Genomic DNA, 18,839 nt, shown 5'->3' with positions numbered 1-18,839 from the left:
GTCCCTTGGAGTGGATTGTGGGGGAAGTGGGATAGGCCCCCCCTTTGGACTCAAGAATAAGAGTGCATATCAGCCTCTGGCACTGGAGGGGGTGCCCATGGGCCCTCAGTGTCCTCTGAATGCAGTAGGGTTGCACTCTGGGTTGTGTGGCATTTCAAGGGGGTAGCCTGAGCTCAGGTGGAAGAACAGTAAGCAGGGGTCTCGTGCCTTGTTGTGTCTCTGCCTCCATTAGAGGGGATTTCAGGAGTGGGGGACAATTGTGAGCTACGGGAGCCTGTAGGGTTAGGTTTGTGCTGGGAGACTGAGCTGTTTCCTGTGTCCCCTAAGGGCCAGGATGGTGAGGGAGGTGGAATGTAGAGCAGGTCCACCAGGGTACCCCAGGAGCAGTGCCTACAGGCTCTGCATCTCCTAACTCATCTTGGTAAGATGTTTATTTTGGGACTGGGAGTATAGCTTGGTTAGTAAGTTCTTGTCCAACAGGCGCAAAGTCCTGGGTTTAAACCCCAGTGTTGCAAGAACTTCACATAGTGTAACATGCCTATAATCCCAGTACTGGGGAAAGAGAAACGGGAGACTCTCAAGTTCAGGAACTTCTTGGCTACTCAGTGATTTGGAGGCCAGCTGGAGGTACTTGAGACTATCTGGGCGGGGTGGGGGGGATGAAGAACCCAGGTCAGTGGGAGTGCAGCACAGAGCCCAACAAGACGACCCTCCAAATGGGAATTAGGGGCCAGATGCTGGGTCTGCTCGTCCCCTGTAGCCTACAGCCTGTGCGCCACCTGTTACAGGAGTGCCAGTGTAGCAAGCTAAGGATAATGTATGGTCCAGTGCTGGCTTGGTACACAGGGGGCCCTTTAGTCCATCCCTTGTTGTGCAGTGTAAACTAGGTGGTGCAGGCCTATAATCTCCACCTTGGGAGATTGAAACTGGAGGATCCAAAACTCAAGGCCAGTTTTGGAGGTCACTAGGTGTGGTTGAGAAGTAACTGGCTTCTTAAGTGTAAACAGTTCCCTCTTGTTGGACTTGGCTCCTATCTCTGAAGCTCCAGCACCTCCAACACTCTCTTGGAGTGGCTGTGGGCTGCAGCCTTTTATTGAAACTGGGGTGTGGGTGTGTGGTGTCTTCCCGGACTCCTTAGTCCCAAAGGCATTGTCCCACCTACAAAAGCGGTTCTCTAGGCAGCTTCCTCTTTTCCCTAGGGCTATCTGTCTGTAACTAGCTGTATTTACTATCAAAGAAGTGGCCCACAGCCCAAGTGAGATGTAAATCACCTTTCTATCAAGTGGCTTTTTTTTTTTTTTTTTTTTTGGCTTTCTCTCCAGCCAGGTGGGCTGGACTGAGTTAAGTGGGCAGGCTAAGACTGCTGAGAAAGCTCATTGTCTCTCTTTCCAGATCAGCTGGTCTTCCTGGAAAAGGGAAGGGCAGGCCTTAGGTGGGATACTCTTACCTCTAGGGGAAAGAATAGGAGTTAAGCTTTAGAGGAATTTAGAAGCTGAGGCTTTCTCGGAAGACTGTCTTCTGTGCCTTTTTACTCCTGTAGCCCAGGCTGGCTCTAAACTCTCTGTGTTGCCGACCATGGATTTCCTCCCGATCTTCCTGTCCTCACCCGACTGCTGGGATGACAGACACATGCCGCTCTGCCTGTTTTCTATGCAAGTGTTGGGGACTGAAGCTAGGGCTGTGTATATGATATTGAGAATTATATAGATTAATAGTCATCTAAGTTTGTCATTTATAATTAGACTAATCAGGTTCTTTAGATATATAGAGATTATACTCAGTATAGATAGATAATCTTCAACCTCTTTGAAGAGCTATAGAATATGGCCTTTAATCTAACTCAGAGTTTTGTGGTAGTGAGACACAATTGCTCCTGGCAACACCGTTCTATTCCCGAGAGAATGTTGAGCACCAAAGACACTCCACCTGGAGCCTTTCTTTTTGGCAGAACTGGCCTTGGGGCAAAGAAATGCCCATACCTCAACAACTGACAGAGATACAGAGTGTGCATCAATAAATAAAACAGGAGTGTCATATCCTGCCAAGACAGGGTAAGATAGTTTTGAAAAGTTGCTTGCATTTGAAAATGGTATGTCAGTTATGTTAGGCCTTAGCCAAAGTTGGTTGCTTCAACGCTGCAAACATGACTTTGGGTGATTGCCCAGGTAGCTAGTTGTCTCTGTGATTTGTTGCATGTTTTGGAAGTTGTTTTACTGAACTTCCTAATTACCCAGTTAACATTATTTCCCTTCTCAGATCTTTGGTGGGGTTGAAGACTACATAAATGTAGTTACTTTTTTCTCACGACTTGGCCAAGTTATTTATTATACAAGACCTAAGCTAGTTAGAATAGGATATTTGTACTTATTGTATATAATTTCATAGTAGGTTTAGAACTCTCTTACTTAAATAAAAGGGGGAGGTGTTGCGGGAGGTCCTTCCGCCCCTCCAACCAATAGCTGCTGTGATACCAGCCCATTGGGGCGTGGTCTCTCTCCCTTTAAAAAAGCGGCTATTTCCTCTGCTCGCTCTCTTCACTTCCTGCTCCGCCGGAGACTAGACTCCCTTCCTGGTTGTGCAGATGGCTGTTGTCTAGGACGGTGATCTGTAAGTTTTCCCCTTTAAATAAATAACACCCTATTAACCATAACTCCAACTGGTGTGGCCTTGTTCGTGACTTACGCCTTCATCTGTACCAACTAACCTACCTCGCTAGCCCCTCTTCCCCAGCTTCGTGAACTCGGCCCTCCCTGGATACAAAGCAGAACTGAGATAGGCTTTGTTGTGCCTTCCTTTTGGAGATGAGGGCTCAGAGGGTTGCGGTTTCAGGGTGATTTTAGGGGGAGCTGCACACGGAGAGGCAGACAGTGGCCCGCTGCTTGCTGCTGCCCCTCGGGGAACTGCACCATTTTTTTCTAAACCATTACAGACAGGACCAGGCTAGCAGGTGAGATGGGCTGTTATTTCAGATGCTGTCTTCCATGAGACTGGATGGCCTTGAAGCTCTTAGCCAGGGCTACAGATCCTAAGTCAGTGCCTCCTTCCCTGGAAATTTGGAACAGCTCTTGATAGCAAACATCTCTCTTCTCTGACAGGTGTGCGCCTTGACCGAGTGCGTGGAGGTCGCCAGAAGTACAAGCGACGGCTGGACTCCGAGAACGGCCCCTACCTGAGCTTACAGATTTCCCCACCTGCCAAAAAACCAAGTGTGTGCCAGGCAGCCCCCTCCCCATCCCTTCACCCCCTGCCCTTCTCTGACTGGAATATCGGGCATCCTCCTGGGGCCATTCATTGTGGATCTAAAGACGGCCAACAGTGCCCGGTGTTGGCTAGCTTCATCAGAAGCCCTGTCTATATGGAATGGTACAGAACTGGCCTCCATGTGAAATAAGAACCCCAGCACCCAGGCCTTGTCTCCATGCCCTCCTAGAAACGGCTGTGCCAGGGTCCTCTGAGCAGCTGCCCATTGCTGAAGACACCTCAATGCTCTCCTTACTGCTGCCAGCAGCTTTGTGATGTCAGGGAACAGACAGATGCCAGCCACCTTTGACCCCCAGGGCTTCAGCCTGACACTACCCCTTCTGTCCCAGGCATTTACTGTTTGCTCCCTTTTTGGTCATTGCAGTGGCTAAAATCGTCTCCTATCTACTGGTGGCTGAACCCGACAAGCTGTATGCTATGCCTCCCCCTGGTATGCCTGAGGGAGATATCAAGGCCCTGACTACTCTCTGTGACTTGGCAGATCGGGAGCTGGTGGTCATCATCGGCTGGGCCAAACACATCCCAGGTGAGTCGTGGTGCGGTGGGGGCAAGAGTGGTAAGGGACTCTAGGCTCACCCCGTCCGTCCGGTAGCTGTGCCTTTGATGTTTGGTGCCTGGCCCGAAGAAGCCTAGACGACCTTTGCCACCCCACTTAACGGCCCTTCTCTCCTCTATGGGATTTGGGGAGTAATATGCAGAAGGTTCAGGAATGTTTGTGAGCTTCCCTGGGGCTCATCAGAACGGCTTGCCATCTTATTAGAACCTGCTGTATGGGGTAGACAGTTGAGAATATTTGGAAAGCAAGGTCCTTAAACCCTCAAGACAAAACAGTAGGTGTCTCCTGGAGTTCACTGGCATTACAGTGGGAAATGCTCTCTTCTTTTACAGTAGCTGCAGGCTGGGAGGCGTTAGGAGCAGGGCCTTAGGAGTTGGGTCCCGGTCAGATTCTAGACCCAGAAGCTCTGTGACCTAAGCCTGTCACGTGACCTGTGGAATGGGAGTAGATAAACACGGGGTGAAATGAGGTTGCGGGTTGAGGTGTGGAGTCTGTCATGTGCCATCCTCACTTGTATCCTCGCCATGGCCACCTGGTCTCCTTGTTGAGCATCAGGGGCAGGAGCAGCGCTGCATGTACGGTGTATCTCAGGCCTGAGCCCCACTGTGAGCCTCTCTCGGTCTGGGTGAATGGTGGAGCCCATGGAATTCCATGTTGCACACATAGGGGGGCCTTTCTCTGTACAATTTAAGGTCCTGCCCTGTCCTCCAGCACTGGGGTCCACTCAGTCAGAGAACCCTTTTCCGTGCAGACTCTCTAGCTACATGACACATGGCTTTATCTTTGTGTCTGTAGATTGTCTTTTGTCAGCTGTGGTCCTAGGAGACGAGCATAGCACACGTGGTAATGTAACAAAGCTGTACATCACTTGACTGAAGTGAGTCTCACTGTTGTGAGACTCACGGGTGCCCCTCAGGAAGACACCAACTTGTGGACAGGGCTTGGAGATGTTGCCGACGCGAGCCTTCGGCAAGCCTAGAGGTCCCTTAGCACCCTAAGCCTTGTGTGTGTTTGCCCAGGCACCTGGCTAGTACGTCCTTCATAAGGAGCTCAGCTCAGTCTCCCGGGATTACACACTCAGTCGTTTTTAAATCTGCCCCGTGCTGCCTCAGCACAGATGTGGTGTCAAGCCGATGCTTAAGATACCTCAGCCTGGATTGCTCCACTGACCCCAAGCCAAATTGGGCACAGCCACCCCAGCCCAGCCCGTAGACTACTACTGGGGTCAGCTAGGTACACCTTCAGAGGGACAGCTCAGGAGTGGCGCCTGGCGGTCTCCTGGGTCAGTACATCTTCCTTCTGTGAGCCTTACCCATAACACCTGGGGGAAAGGAGCTTCCAGGAGACTCAGTGTAGATTGCCTTGGGTGGGTTACTTAGTCTAGGGTTGTAACCCACCCTGCAGTCAGTTATTCCAGGGTCCTGGAGAGGCGCTATCTGGAAGATGTGAGCGAGAGAGGGGAAGGAGGCCATGCTAGGTTTGTCCAGAGACTCTGTTTACTAGGGACAGGTTTACAGTTTATATAGGGTAAGGAATTGGGGAGGGAGCACAAGGGCCTGGTCTCTTGTTGCGTGGTTCATGTTGGCCACGTGGTTCATGTTGGCCACGTGGTTCACGTTGGCCACGTTGGCCAGGAGGTTACTACTTTCGGTCAGGTCACATAGGCCGAGAAGTCACGAGTTGACACACCTAGTTCTCTAGATAGTTTGGAATGTGGGGCAGGTTCCACTAACAGATAGCTTTCCATTAACAGCTTAATTGGGTGTGGGGTAGGTTCTATCAATAGAATGATTCTTAACACAATTATGGGTGTGGGGTTCTCTGCAGACTCCCCAGGGCGATGGTTCCTGAAATGATTTTAGGAGAAAGTTGGCTCCTGACAACTCAGTCTTCCTGCTCGTGTGTTTCTCACGTCTGTGCCAAGTAAGAGGGACAGGCTGAAAAGTTTCTGTGCCCTGATGAGCCTCTCCACCGATGCAATAATCCCAATCAGACCGAATCATACCAAATTAGGAAACAGGCAGGCGGCCTATACAGCAAGGATACACCAGAAAACAGCCCGATTTTTGTATGGAACAGAGTAGAGCAGGGTGGCCCAGATCACTTAAACTTAAGTATTTTCTGGACTTTTCTACTTCCTGTGTTCATACCCAGTTGACCTTGGGGAACTGAAACCTCCGAAGGTTTTCTCTTCTGGAGACAAGGTGTGACTACGTAGCTTTAGCAGGCTTCACACTTGGAGTGATCCTTCTGCCTCCACCTTTTCAGTGCCGGGCTGATGGTAAAATAGCAATTTTCTTGGTTATTGCTTGGGTCGCTTTGAGGTTTCACTACTGGAAATGCAGTTTTGGCTGAGTTGAATTTCCCAAGTATTGAGCTTCTTGGAGGGCAAGCCCTAGTCCTGAGAACAGCGACCTCTTACTCCCGCCATCCAAGCAACAACAGTCTTTGCCTGGGCTGCTGGTCGAGTTCAAGGAGTAGCAGGCTTGTTCGCCACTAGTCTGCCCTCCCCAGGCAGCAGGGACTCCACCCTGGCCAGGAAAGCCTTCATGGAGAGTCGCCTCCAGTGCCCAGCTCAGGCTGCTGTGTGCAGGGGATCCCCAGAGGCCTCTTCAGGAAGGTTCTTTGGACAGCCTGCTCCTGAGGAACCGCCGTCTGGCGGGATGAAGGATGAGCTGCCGAGTGACAGCAGCTGTGTCTGAAGTGGCCCCGGATCCTGTAATTACATCTCCCTTTATTACCTCTCTAATGGCTCTCCAGGTCGGCAGAGACCATCATAAATTAGCAGATTATGAACTCCACTTGCCACAAATTACGTGCTTTTTTTTTTTTTTTTTTTTTTTTTAATTCTAGGAGTGCATAGTGTCATGGGGGATGGGGCCAGCTGTTATTAGATCCACTGGTGCAGATAACAGTTTTCCCGGAGCCCTAGAGCACAGAGAGGGAGACCTGTGTGCCAGGGGCCCTGGGCTGGGCAGCCTTGTCACCAGAGCCTCTCTCAGACCTCCTGCTGCAGGGGCCTTGCTGGCCCTCCATCCCCCATGAATTGATAGGGGCCCAACCCAATTGGAAACACAAGTGGGGGGGGGGTAGTAGGCGGGCAACACCAGCTGCTTGCCTTTTAAGTAACAAAGGATAAGAATCTACTTTGCAAAGGCCAGAAGTGAATGTGAAAACCTCTAAGGCCCCTACGTGGGAGCCTTCTGGGAATTCCCTGCGTGTGTTCCCTGTATCTCCCCCCCCCCCAAGGGCTCACATTTTAACACTGTAGTCCCCTACTGTATCATGAACGGCATGACATTTAATACTTTTGCATTTCCTGTCTGCAGACCGAAAAGTGTTCTGTGTGGCCACACATTTAACCTCAGCACCCCTAACATGGTGTCCTCTGTCCCATTTTACCCTGTAGATACACAGGGTCGGAGGTGGGTCACCTCTAGTGGTTAGCAGAGTGACAGGTTGGCTCTGGCGTCTGTACCACTGGTGTGTGTTTGCACATCCACAAATAGTTCTGCCTCACACTTGGCGGTGGCTCATTAATTAACTGTTGTGTTTGTCTAGTAAATACACGTATCACAAGCTGCATTTCCATAGTGTTCTGCCCGGCATCCTTTCTGCAGGTGATCTAACAGCGCCCCGTTTCCCATTGCCACCCAGTCCTTTCCTAGAGCTAGCAGTGTCTACTCCTGTTTTCCCTTCTAGTGTTTTCCTCAAGCATTAGAAAGCATTAAAATGGTTTTTAAATGCTGACAACACACACTGCAGGCTGGCTGGGGTTTTCAGAATTCTGTCCAGGACTTCTCAGCTGTCAGAGAGAACATACTCCCTCCTTAGAGGGTGAGCCTGCTGCTCAGACCACACACTCAGCTGGCCCAGGGGAGGAAACCCACCCTTCTGAATGCTCTCCCAGAGTAAAGGATTTTCCAAGGGGCTGTCTCCCCTCCCCCTCGCTCCCTAGAGCAGGCCAGCCTCTTACATGACCATTACATGGGATATAAGCAAGTGTTTTGGGTTGTTTTCCTGCTATCTCAGGGTCAGGCCATGACATCTGTCTGTCCTCTGCTGTGACTATTTATCAGACAGGGTGGGCAGGAAGGCAAGCAGCCCTGTGTCTGGTGGCTGCACTTTCCAGGCGCTTGGATGTCAGGGCTCAGGAGTGTGTCTGTACCCCTGGGGAGTGTCCCTTTAGAGCATAGTCCCCAGGTCACTTGTGCAGGGTCTCCCTGGACCTAATCCTTAGCAACACTGCCATTTGCGTGTTCTCAGAAGCTTCCAGTCATTGAAGCTCTCTCTCCCTCCCTCCCTCCCTCCCTCCCTCCCTTTTTTTTCTTTTTCCCTTGCCCTTCCCTCTCCTTCTCTCCCCTCCCCTCCCTCCTTCCTTCCTTTCTTTTTGGAGACAAGGTTTCTCTATGTATCCCTGTGGTGAAATTAAAGGTGTTTGTCACCATGTTGCTTGGTAACATTTAGTGACCTGTAACATCCTCACTGTGGACAGAAGCTGGGAGTTAGGGTTTGAGTAAAACCATGGGTCCCCAGGGGCACAGAGAGGGGCAGAAGCCTGCTTGTAACATTCTTTGCAGAGGTCATGAGAGATATCCCTCACCAGCCTGTTTTTAACCCCCAGAGCCTTGCTGTCTCATGCCCACCTGCTCTTCCTTCCATTTCATTTGTCTGTGAATTCACCTCTGTGTGCCTCCTCCACCCTCCCCAGTCTCTCTGCTCTCCGACTACCCCGCCCTGTACAGTCCGCCTCCTCCCCACCCACACCCTCCCATGCTGGCTGATTGGTATCTGCTAATTAATGTCACCAAAGCCTCTCTCCTACTCAGGGACCTGATAAGGAAAATTGGATGTCCATTTCTATCTATCTTTTATTACCTCCGGCTTTCTGGGCCCCCAAAGGCTGCCACATACCCCCCCCCCCCCCGTGCTACTAGGAACGTGGGCAGCAACAGACACACAACTTAACCCCTGTGTCATGTACCCCCCACAAGGAGGCACAGTCACTGGAGTTCCCCCTAGTTGGTGGTAACACTCCTCCTCTGTGATTGGTCACCCATAGGTGACCAGCTGACAGCTGACAGTAGTGATCCAAGGCACCCGAGGCACGGGTTGTATGGAGAGGTCAGGGCTCATAAGAGAAAGGTAAGGTAAATGGCCTTCAGCTTTAGGTGTGCCTCCCTTCTGGTATACTTCTTTCCAGATGGACCTTCAAGAGGGAGAGCTCTTGTTCTGGCTGGGAAGCAGGATAGAGGCCACACAGACCCTAAGAGATAGGTCATCCAAGGCAAGGAAGCAATAATGACCTCACTAATAAAAGAGAGTGGCGGCTTCCTCAGTCATCCTTGGCGGGAGGATGGTGGCTCACTGTGTGTCCCCAGTGATCTGGGGTCTCATCCATGCCCTTTCATCCTCATGGCACCCCAATGTCTCACAAACAGTGAGTAGGCAGGGCTTGTCTGAAGTTAGCAAATTTTTTCGTTAGCAGAATTACCCAAAAACAAATTCCTTCGTTTCGGTTGCACATGGCACGTTGTGCATACAGTTTTGTGGATTCCCTCCCTCACTCCCCAGCACTAGGAGTTGAAGTTGGGGCCTCACACATGTAGGCAGACACGCAACAGCTGCACTGTATTCCCAGCCCTGTTTTATGTGTTTGTTTGCTTTGAGACAGGGTCTCTTGTAGCCAAGGCTGGCTTTGAACTCCAGATCCTCCTCCCAAGGATTGGGATTGTAAGCGTGCATCATCATGCCCAGCTATTTTCTTCTCACCATAAATCTAGCTTGCTTCGAGTTAGACTAATCTCCCCGTTTCTGGATGAGCCCCCCTGAGAAGTTATTACCTCCTGTTTAGTTTTTATGATTTGAAATTAGCAAACTTACTCTTCCCTGTTGCTTTCTCATAAATCAGGCTATTAGTTGACTTTGCCTAAATCAAGTCCGCACACAGTGCTGTCCCAGCGTGTCACCCTCATCTGGCAGACACAGGGCTTCCTCTCAACACTAAGAGGAGCTCGTGTGTTCTGTAATTGTCCTCCTGTGTAGCTCACGGCTACACTCTGAAGCATCCCCTGCTCTCGTGCCCATTTCATGGAACGGACAGAGGTTAGAGAGGTCAACGTTTGCAGAAGTTGCATGGCCTCCTGAAGGTCAGCCCACAGCTAGTACCTGGGCAAGGCTAGTACCTGGGCAATCAGAGTCCAACCCAGGTAATCTCACATAGCACCCTGGACCATGCAGTGTCATGATTCCACAGCCCTTTTAACCCCATTTCTCCTCACTGGAGGGAAAGGGTTGTGTCCCCTCAATGCCAGCTTCCAGGGCATGGCTGCTGAGTCTTACGGGGAAGTGCCAATTAACAGGCTGTATGGAGCCTTCCCCTCCCAGCAGCCTCTGCCTTTGGTCCCAGGCGATTCTGCCCAGGTCATGGACAGCTGAACCTTCCTTCCTGTCTGGAAACTACATTAGGATCTAGTACTGTTTTAAAATAGAGAGCCTCCTTGGAGTGAGCAGTTAGAGATCCCATCTTGCAGCCCCCAGATCCTGCTATTAATTCAGCAGCTCCCTCAATTGCAAATGCACATGGCCATGCGTCTCAGGACACAGGGCAAGACCTAGAGCCAACAAGCATAGTGATAATAACTGTCAACATTGACCCAGCTCTCATTCTGGAAGTCTTTTCCAGGAATTCTGGTGTGACTCATTTACCAAGGGGAGGGCAACAGCACCACATGGTTCCCCACCCCCAGCAGGGTCTGGAGATGCAAGCAAACAGCCCCCCCACCAGTCCGCCCCAGGGAAGCCCCGGGGCCCACTTCTGATCATCGTCCACTTCTCCATCCTCTGCAGGCTTCTCGAATCTGTCACTTGGAGACCAGATGAGCCTGCTGCAGAGTGCCTGGATGGAGATCCTCATCCTGGGCATTGTGTACCGCTCACTGCCCTACGATGATAAGCTGGTGTACGCGGAGGACTATATCATGGACGAGGAGCACTCCCGCCTGGCGGGGCTGCAGGAGCTTTACCGCGCCATCCTGCAGCTGGTGCGCAGGTACAAGAAGCTGAAGGTGGAGAAGGAGGAGTTTGTGACACTCAAGGCCCTGGCTCTGGCCAACTCAGGTAAGGGTGGCGTGGGAGCCTGGCAAGCCCAGCTCGGACTGTGATGGGTGGGGGGTGACAGGCATTGCTGTTATCAGTGAACACTGCATGCTATTTCCTTTTCTCTTTCTGTGGTAAAAAGCAGCTTACAGAAGAAAGGGTTTATTTTTGGGTCAGGGTTCGAGAGGGATAGAATCTGCCACCGGAGCAGGGAGAGGAGGATTGGTGTGGCAGCAGGAAGCAGAGAGACGGCATTTTCATCCACACTCAGGGAGTGGAGAGAGTGAACCAGGAAGTGAAGCGCGAGACTGTGGACCTCAAAGCTGGTCCTCCAGCAAGGCCCCACTTCCGGAAGGTTCCATCTCTTCCCCCAGTACACCACCAGCTGGGAACAGAATGTTCAAATCCATGAGCCTGTGGGGACATTTCTCATTTAAACCACAATACACGGCAAGGGTGACCTGGGGTTGGAAGGGCTGTCATGGAGGTCAGTGCTGGTTTTGTATTTCTTAGGTCTTTTACTTGCAGAAACCAAAGGTTGTAGATTCTGAATCCATTGCTAAGGATTGTGTCTGCATCTACCACTTGAGCAAGTTGCTTCACTCTGAGCCATAAGTAGTCCTTACTCCATGCAATGTGTATGTAATTATGTCAGCCACATACCTAGTACGCAGGAGTAAGTGCTCAGCTTGCAGAGTTCGCTATGACATTATGTATAGAATTCTTATTATAATCCCGTTTTATAGACATGAAAATTGAGGTACAAGTTGGAAATTTATCCAGAGTTTAAGGGTGCCACTGTTTAAAGGTGCCAGGGTTAGTCCAGGTGTGGTGGCACTGGCTTTTAATCCTAACACTAAGAAGACAAAGGCAGGAGGATCTCTTGAGTTTAAAGTTAGCCTGGTCTACACAGTGAGTTCCTGGCTAGCCAGTGTAGATTTTTAAAAAAACGAGAAGCGAAATGTCAGAGTTAGCCTCCAACCCAAGGTCATCTAACTGTCAGATAACATAGGCTTCTGCTACTTTTTGAACAGATGCTACTCTTCCCATCAGATCACCTGGGTACAATCCATCTAACTTCCCACGTGGATGGTTAACCTAGTGTTCAAGTCTTGAGATTATTCCGTATCTTGAACTTCCTACAACTTCAACTAGATTTTCTTGGGCGAGGCATTGGGTAGCTCTGTCCACACTTAGAGCCCCCGTCCTGCTGGAGGTGTCTGCTGGGTACCAGGGAGCTGGAGGAAGTCTGCTGGGTGCTAGGGAGCTGGAGGTGCTGGCTGGGTGCTAGGGAGCTGGAGGTGTCTACTGGGTGCTAGGGAGCTGGAGGTGCTGGCTGGGTGCTAGGGAGCTGGAGGTAGCTGGCTGGGTGCTAGGGAGCTGGAGGTAGCTGGCTGGGTGCTAGGGAGCTGGAGGTAGCTGGCTGGGTGCTAGGGAGCTGGAGGTAGCTGGCTGGGTGCTAGGGAGCTGGAGGTAGCTGGCTGGGTGCTAGGGAGCTGGAGGTAGCTGGCTGGGTGCTAGGGAGCTGGAGGTAGCTGGCTGGGTGCTAGGGAGCTGGAGGTAGCTGGCTGGGTGCTAGGGAGCTGGAGGTAGCTGGCTGGGTGCTAGGGACAGGGAGAAATACAGGGTCTCTAGATAAAATGCTGGAAATGTGTACATACAGTTGCAGTACTGCAGTATGTGGCAGAGTTCCTTGCTCTGGCCTGGGCCAGATGGTCCTGAGTTCAGATTTTGTCTCTGGGGCTAAAGAGGTGACTTAGCAATTAAGAGCACTTGGTTTAATTCCCAGCAACCACATAGCAGCTCACAGGCTTCTAATTCAGCTCCAAAGGATCCAGTGCCCTCTTCTGGTCTCCACCAGCACTATGCATATGTGATGCATATACATGCACACACACTCACACATACACACACTATTCCTGACACTAACAGCACTGGCTCTCTCTCTCTCTCTTCCTCCCTCCATCCCTCCCTCCCCTCTCTGTCCCTCTCTCTCTCTTTACCTCTCCCTCCCGTTTCTGTCTCTGTCTCTATCTGTCTCTCTCCATCCCTTCCCCCTCTGTCTCTCCCATCTTCCCTCCTTCCCTGACACCGATGACTTGACCTTGGTTACTCTGTCCTTGAGTAGGAGGCACTCGTGGTACCTCCTCCTCCCAGCACCTGTGAGTACTGAAGATCAGCTGAGGATAACTCAGTTCACTGCTTGGCCTAGAGGAAGCTCTGTAAATACTGACTGTTGTCACTGCTATTACAGTGTCAGGGGAAATAGTGATCCCGGCACACAGAAGAGGAAAAGCTGGCTCCCAGGAGGAGAGGCCCACTCCATGCGTGCCGGGCTCTCTCTGGAAGTCTCATATCCTAGGAACTCCTTGAGTGGCTGACAAACTGGGACCATGGTCCCTCTGGCTTTCTAGCACATCCATACAGGGACACTTGATGGCTCAGACCCATGTTCCTTCACAGCTTTTTCATCCTCAGCCCCGTGGTGTTTGCTGCTTGCTGTTAGCTCCCCAGACTAAACCCTCCGGTGCCTTTCCTGATGTCATCAATCCCCAGCCGGCCTTGTCAGCTGATGGGGGCTTCACATGGCACAGCAGTCTGCCTTAGAGCTCTTTGTGGGTGCAAGCCTTGGCTTTGTGTTGTCTGTTCCTTCCGTGCCCCCTGCCTTCTTGCTTCTTCCTGAAAACACCCTCTTCACAAATCACTAAACCCAAACCCTGACTTAGGCTCTGCTCCTCAGGAGCCTGACCTAATACAGGTTGTTGTTTTTTATTTTATTTTATTTTATTTATTTTATTTTGTGTAGCTCTATAAACAGACAATGCATGAAATCCCATGATTCCATGTGTTGTCCCCATGCCTCCTCACCCCCAGCATGCTTGGTCCACTGTTAATATCTTACATTAGACAGTTTGCTGTAATTAGCAAGCTAATAATGATCGGCATCTTTCTGGGTTTTGAGATTGTTTTACTCTGTAGCCCAGGCTAGCCTGGGACTGACCGTTTATCCCAGGCTGGCCTTAGACTCATGGACAATTCTCCTGCCTCAGCCTTCCAACTATTGGAATTACGAATGTATTCTTCCCTTCCATGGCAGTGGCCCTTGCTTGCCCCAGTGACTCCTTACTCTGCCGTCCATTGGTTTCAAAGATTTAGTGCTTTGTGATCCTGGAAGGGAGAGCTGGTGGACAAGGCCCCTGCAGGTCATAGTCTCAAGGCAGGACAGTCACCCAGGAGCCTACAGAGCATGTTGGCTGGAGAAGGGATGGCCGTGAGATCACTGAGGCCCCTGTGGCTAAGTGGATGGGGTGACTCCTCGGGTACCTGGCAGAAGAGCAGAGCTCATCAGAGGCTGACCCAGTCCCTTGAGAGTGTGCCAGCTGTCACTCACCTGCCTCCCAGCCATCTCTAGGGCTCTTTGACAGCAGAAAAAAAAATTCATAGCCATTGATTTTGTAATTAACAGTTTATCAATGCCATCGATACAGACTCGCTGATGGATTGCAAAGAAATTGATCCTGCACTGTTATTTTATTTCATTTTTGGTTGAAAGCACCTGCCAATTGTTACTCCTTGGGGAGGGTGACAGGATGGGAAATGGGGTCAGAGGTGACTGGGGTGGAAGGAGACCCGAGGGAATCCCGAGCATCGCTGGGACCAGCCAGCTTGTGCAGCTGCCTCAGCAGTCTGGGGTCGGGCCACCCAGCATGCTCTGGACTTGCCTGCTCTTTTGAGGAATTCACAAGATTGGCTCAGCTCCCGGTGTCCACACAGCAAGCTTTGGGACTACAGTTCATAGTGCGTGCACAAGATGCTGACAGAAGTGGCTGGGTAGTTCCCCCACAGGACAGGTTCTAGGAGATTCCCTCTGTTCTGCTCAGATCCCAGTGTTTAGGCAGTGAGTTCATGGGCTACATTCTAAACCAATGCTTTTTTTTCTTTGCCATGCTGGGGGTCAGACCCAAGGCCTTGAGCGTACTAGGCAAGCACCCATTACTGAGCTATTGATATATGTCAATATCTGAATACATATATGAATGTATCTCAGCTATATTCCCACTGGCTCCCTCTGTCCCATGCCCCCTGTATTCCCCTCAACCCCCAAGCGGCTAGACATTGATTTCTGCCTTTATACCTGTTCCGCAGCCAGCGTTGTAAGGTTAGCTGTGCTGCATATGAGTGGTGCTCATGGCTCACAGACCATGAAGACACGATGGTGCCCGTAGTGACCACGGTGAGGCTCCTGTGACACAGGCACTTGAGTGTCCTGTACCTTTAGCCTGTATGACCCTCTTAACTCTATGAGATAGTTATGGCTAGGAACAATGTGGGACAGAGAAGTTAAATAGCTCGCCCCAAGTCTCACACAACCTACCAAGTGAGGAACATAAGATTCTGCGGGCCGGGTTCCAGGGTCCCCTGAATACCTCCAGAATATCCAGCAGGTCTGTGGGAGCCAAGTGCCACCACCAGTCTCTGGCTCAGCCCTTCAGTGAAGATTCTTATTCTTCAATAGTCAGCCTTTGAGGGTAGACGTGCTCCCTGATGGTCTGTCTTCACTCCAGGCATGCCTTCTGCCCCAGGGCAGCCAAGCAACCCCTGCTGGCTCTGACCCTCTCCTGTGTCCGCAGATTCCATGTACATTGAGGACCTGGAGGCTGTGCAGAAGTTGCAGGACCTGCTGCATGAGGCGCTGCAGGACTACGAGCTGAGCCAACGCCACGAGGAGCCACGGAGGACGGGCAAGCTGCTGCTGACGCTGCCCCTCCTGCGGCAGACAGCAGCCAAAGCCGTGCAGCATTTCTACAGTGTGAAACTGCAGGGCAAGGTGCCCATGCACAAACTCTTCCTGGAGATGCTGGAGGCCAAGGTGTGATGGCCCAGCACACAGACGGATGGACACGACCCATGTGGAGACCTCCACAGCCACCAGCCTCGACTTTCCACACCTGCATCGGGGCTCTGAGCTGTCCCAGAGGAAGAGGTTTTTCTGCTTCCTGGCCATGTGCAGACTCCTAGGGGCAGCAGATGGGGAGACGGGGATGGGAGGGTGGGGGCGGGGGGCTCATCTGTCACCCGCATTTTCTTTGGTATTTTTTTTCCTTCTCCATGGGCAGTGCTAAGGCTTGGGCCAGGGCTGACTCCCGTTAGGGCTGGAGACCACCAGAGGAATCACCCTTCCCCACAACCAAGAAGCAGCGCATCCATATCGGGGCCCCTCCCCATTCAGGATCTGGATGTACCTGGATGGGCAATGCTTAGAGTCCAGGACCCAAAAGACATAGATTGGGTTCTTCTAGAGATATTGGTGTCAGAGAGGGCGGGTCCTTGGGGCTGGAGTGTCTCCAGAGGCCCTGCCTGCATAGAGAGGTCTGTGGCCAGGGCCTTTGGCCGCTCAGGAGTCTCTGCGCCTCCTCAGTCCAGCTGGCTCCCTCCCCTTCCTTCTTTCCTCTTGTTCTACCACACCCAGGGTCCAGTGGGTGCTCCTGCCAGCCGCGAGTGGCCACATCCCACCACCCTAAAAGCCCTTCCCTTGTTTCCTGCCCCATCTCAGCCTGCTGAGGTAACTCCAGGGTATGTATCCAGGAACATACTGGCTCAGAAAAGAGCTGGGTCTTGTACCTATTGCTCCTGTTGCCTCCTCCTTCTCTTGGGCCTGGCAAGTCTAGAACTTGTTCAGGACCTGGCCCCATCAGAGGGCACCTGGGAACCCTCACTTAAGGTCAGCAGCCTTGGTTGGGATGTAGGATAGGGAGAGGCCCAACAGTAGAGCGGGGAGGCATAGTGACACCTTGGGAAGGAAGGAACTCTAAAGGTCCCTCTTGGCTCCTCCCTTACCTCATAAAAGTCTAGGCTTTGTGTCACAGGAGGGTAGCCTCTTGATGTTTGTTAGTGGATGTAACCCTTCTGGATCACCTAGCGAGACCTGACCATCAGTTGTGTATAGGGTGATCCAGCAACCCATTCCACGCTTCCTAAGAGGCTCTTTCTTAACAAACCCCTTAGCCCTAGGCACGAGGACAAAGTTCCCCTCCTATTAGTCCCCTCAAGGGGCAGTCCTGAGTTCTCACTGGATGTCCTGCAGCTGAAGATGCTCCTTCTGGAAAATAACATGCCAGCACACTTTGGCCACTTTCCTGGGCAATCCCCCAGGCAACACATATCCTGACCCCTTCCTGGAATGTAGGAGTCCCCCTATTTCAGGCTTTCTGGCACCTGTGACTGCTCCAGGCTCTGCCTCCTTGGTGACATCTCCAGGAGCTGCAGGGACTCAGAATTAGAGACTGGCTACTTCCCATAGTTAACGCTAAACTTAGGGAGGCCTCCCTGTCCCCGTCCCTCTGTCTACAAGGAATTGTATCTCGGAGCCACTGGGTAAGTGGATGTTAAGGCATCCATGCCTCTGCCTGAGCTCTCCTTGTCCCTGAACCAAGGTAGATGTTACATTCTTACTGAACTGGGTTAATCCTTAGGGTCTGGGCTTGGTGATCCTGGCCTCTGAAAGCCACCCCTAGCCACACTGCTGTGTCCCAGAATTGTGGAAAGGGTGTTACCCAAAAATAGATCTGCCAAGTCCTCAGCCCTTCTGCTTGGCCTCCTGCCCACACCAGCAAGGGCGGGACAGATGCCCACGGCTGGCTGAGTAGACACTGCTTTAGAGCAGTTAAAGTGGTCAGCTTTGTCTCCATGGTCTACGAATGCAGCTCCCCACCCCCACCCCAGATGGAATCCTTTTCACCCGAGGGAGCTGCTGACCTGGTGTCCCTAGATAGAAGCTGCTTTTACAAGCTAAGAGAATGTACTAGTGACAGCGGCATGCACAAGCTGGATTGCCTGGGCACCTGGAGTCGGAGGGGTAGCGCAAACTTGCTCAAAGACTAGATGAGAGATGTCTGTGAGGCCAGAGCGCTCAGGAAGAGTGAGAGCTGTCCCTCTATCACCCAGCTCCCCTAATCAGAGCAAAACCTCAGGCTCCCCGCTATGTCCATTTCTGGAATACTTGGAGAGCAGAGCGCCCTTCGCGGTTGAATGCTCAGATACAGCTTATTTAGGTTATTTCAACCCGAGAAATAAACAATCGGCTTTAGAGGAGGCCCCGGCTGGGGTTTATTTCACTCCTTTGTCCCCTCCCCTTTCCTGAAGGTTCTGGATGGTTTTGTCATGCCTCCTGGTTTTTGTTGCGTACACAAACTGACGACTTTCCAGGGCCTCAGCTTGAGGAGGACTAAGCGGCTCTCATCTGGGGTCAGCAAGGTCAGAGCCTATGCCTTCTGCCTGGTCCCTCCCTCCAGACTCCTTCTGTGGGAGACAGGCGACAGGCGAGGAGGAGAGCGGAGTCCAAGCCCATGGAACAGCACCAAAGAGAAGCACTATGTGGAGAGATTGCTTTATTTTCTGATAATGATATCGTGGCTGGAATGGCATAAGATGTATATATTTTTTAACCGGCAGTCCTTCGTGCCGCCCACCCTTCCTGTCTGTAATTCTCGTATGTGTTCTCCCATATAGCCCCCATGTAAATCACATGCCCCGGGGTTCTCCCATCCGGTCCCATGTATCTGGAATCTAATAAATAGGGAAAGGTGCGTTGAGTTTTTCATGCATTGTCTGTTGGAGTACTCTACCCTTAGGCAGCATCGCCCTTCGGACTCACACTGGTAACCGGAGAGGCCAGTGAAGAAGCACAAAGCACCCGTGCCTAGGAGGCCTTGGGTACAGGTTACATGGCTGTTGTAAATGTCAGCAGTACTTAGCCTAGGGTCCAGAGGCCCTGGGTTCAACCCCTAGCATTGTCGGCCCCACTACTGCTCTGCTCTGCAGCAGAGAGACACACTCCGTGGGTGCTACATGGGGGACACAGCCTGTGTCGCTTCAAGTCACCATTTGGACTGCGTGTCTCCAGGTTCTCGGTGTCTTGTTCAAA

General features: G+C 51.6%; 1 protein-coding gene across 2 annotated transcripts in view; it reads left to right on the top strand.

Moving 5' to 3' along the window:
- The window catches only part of Esrrb (estrogen related receptor beta), a 99,159-nt gene extending 80,658 nt beyond the window's left edge, over positions 1 to 18,501 (top strand). The window contains exons 1-5 of one of the 2 annotated variants that reach the window (XM_050152484.1): positions 2,470 to 2,607; positions 3,096 to 3,206; positions 3,626 to 3,787; positions 10,667 to 10,936; positions 15,547 to 18,501. In XM_050152484.1, the coding sequence (XP_050008441.1) occupies position 3,206; positions 3,626 to 3,787; positions 10,667 to 10,936; positions 15,547 to 15,791 (678 nt within the window). In that variant the 5' untranslated portion in view covers positions 2,470 to 2,607; positions 3,096 to 3,205 and the 3' untranslated portion in view covers positions 15,792 to 18,501. Of the gene's footprint in view, positions 1 to 2,469; positions 2,608 to 3,095; positions 3,207 to 3,625; positions 3,788 to 10,666; positions 10,937 to 15,546 lie in introns of those variants that run through there. The other variant, XM_050152485.1, reaches the window with a different exon arrangement.
- Positions 18,502 to 18,839: the final 338 nt, after the last annotated feature.

The sequence above is a fragment of the Alexandromys fortis genome, unplaced genomic scaffold (assembly GCF_014885135.2).
Source record: "Alexandromys fortis isolate MF-2015 unplaced genomic scaffold, M_Fortis_MF-2015_v1.1 scaffold_47, whole genome shotgun sequence".
Classification (NCBI taxonomy): domain Eukaryota; kingdom Metazoa; phylum Chordata; class Mammalia; order Rodentia; family Cricetidae; genus Alexandromys; species Alexandromys fortis.
Note: the sequence above shows the minus strand (reverse complement) of the source record. Positions and strands in the feature narration are given on the sequence as shown.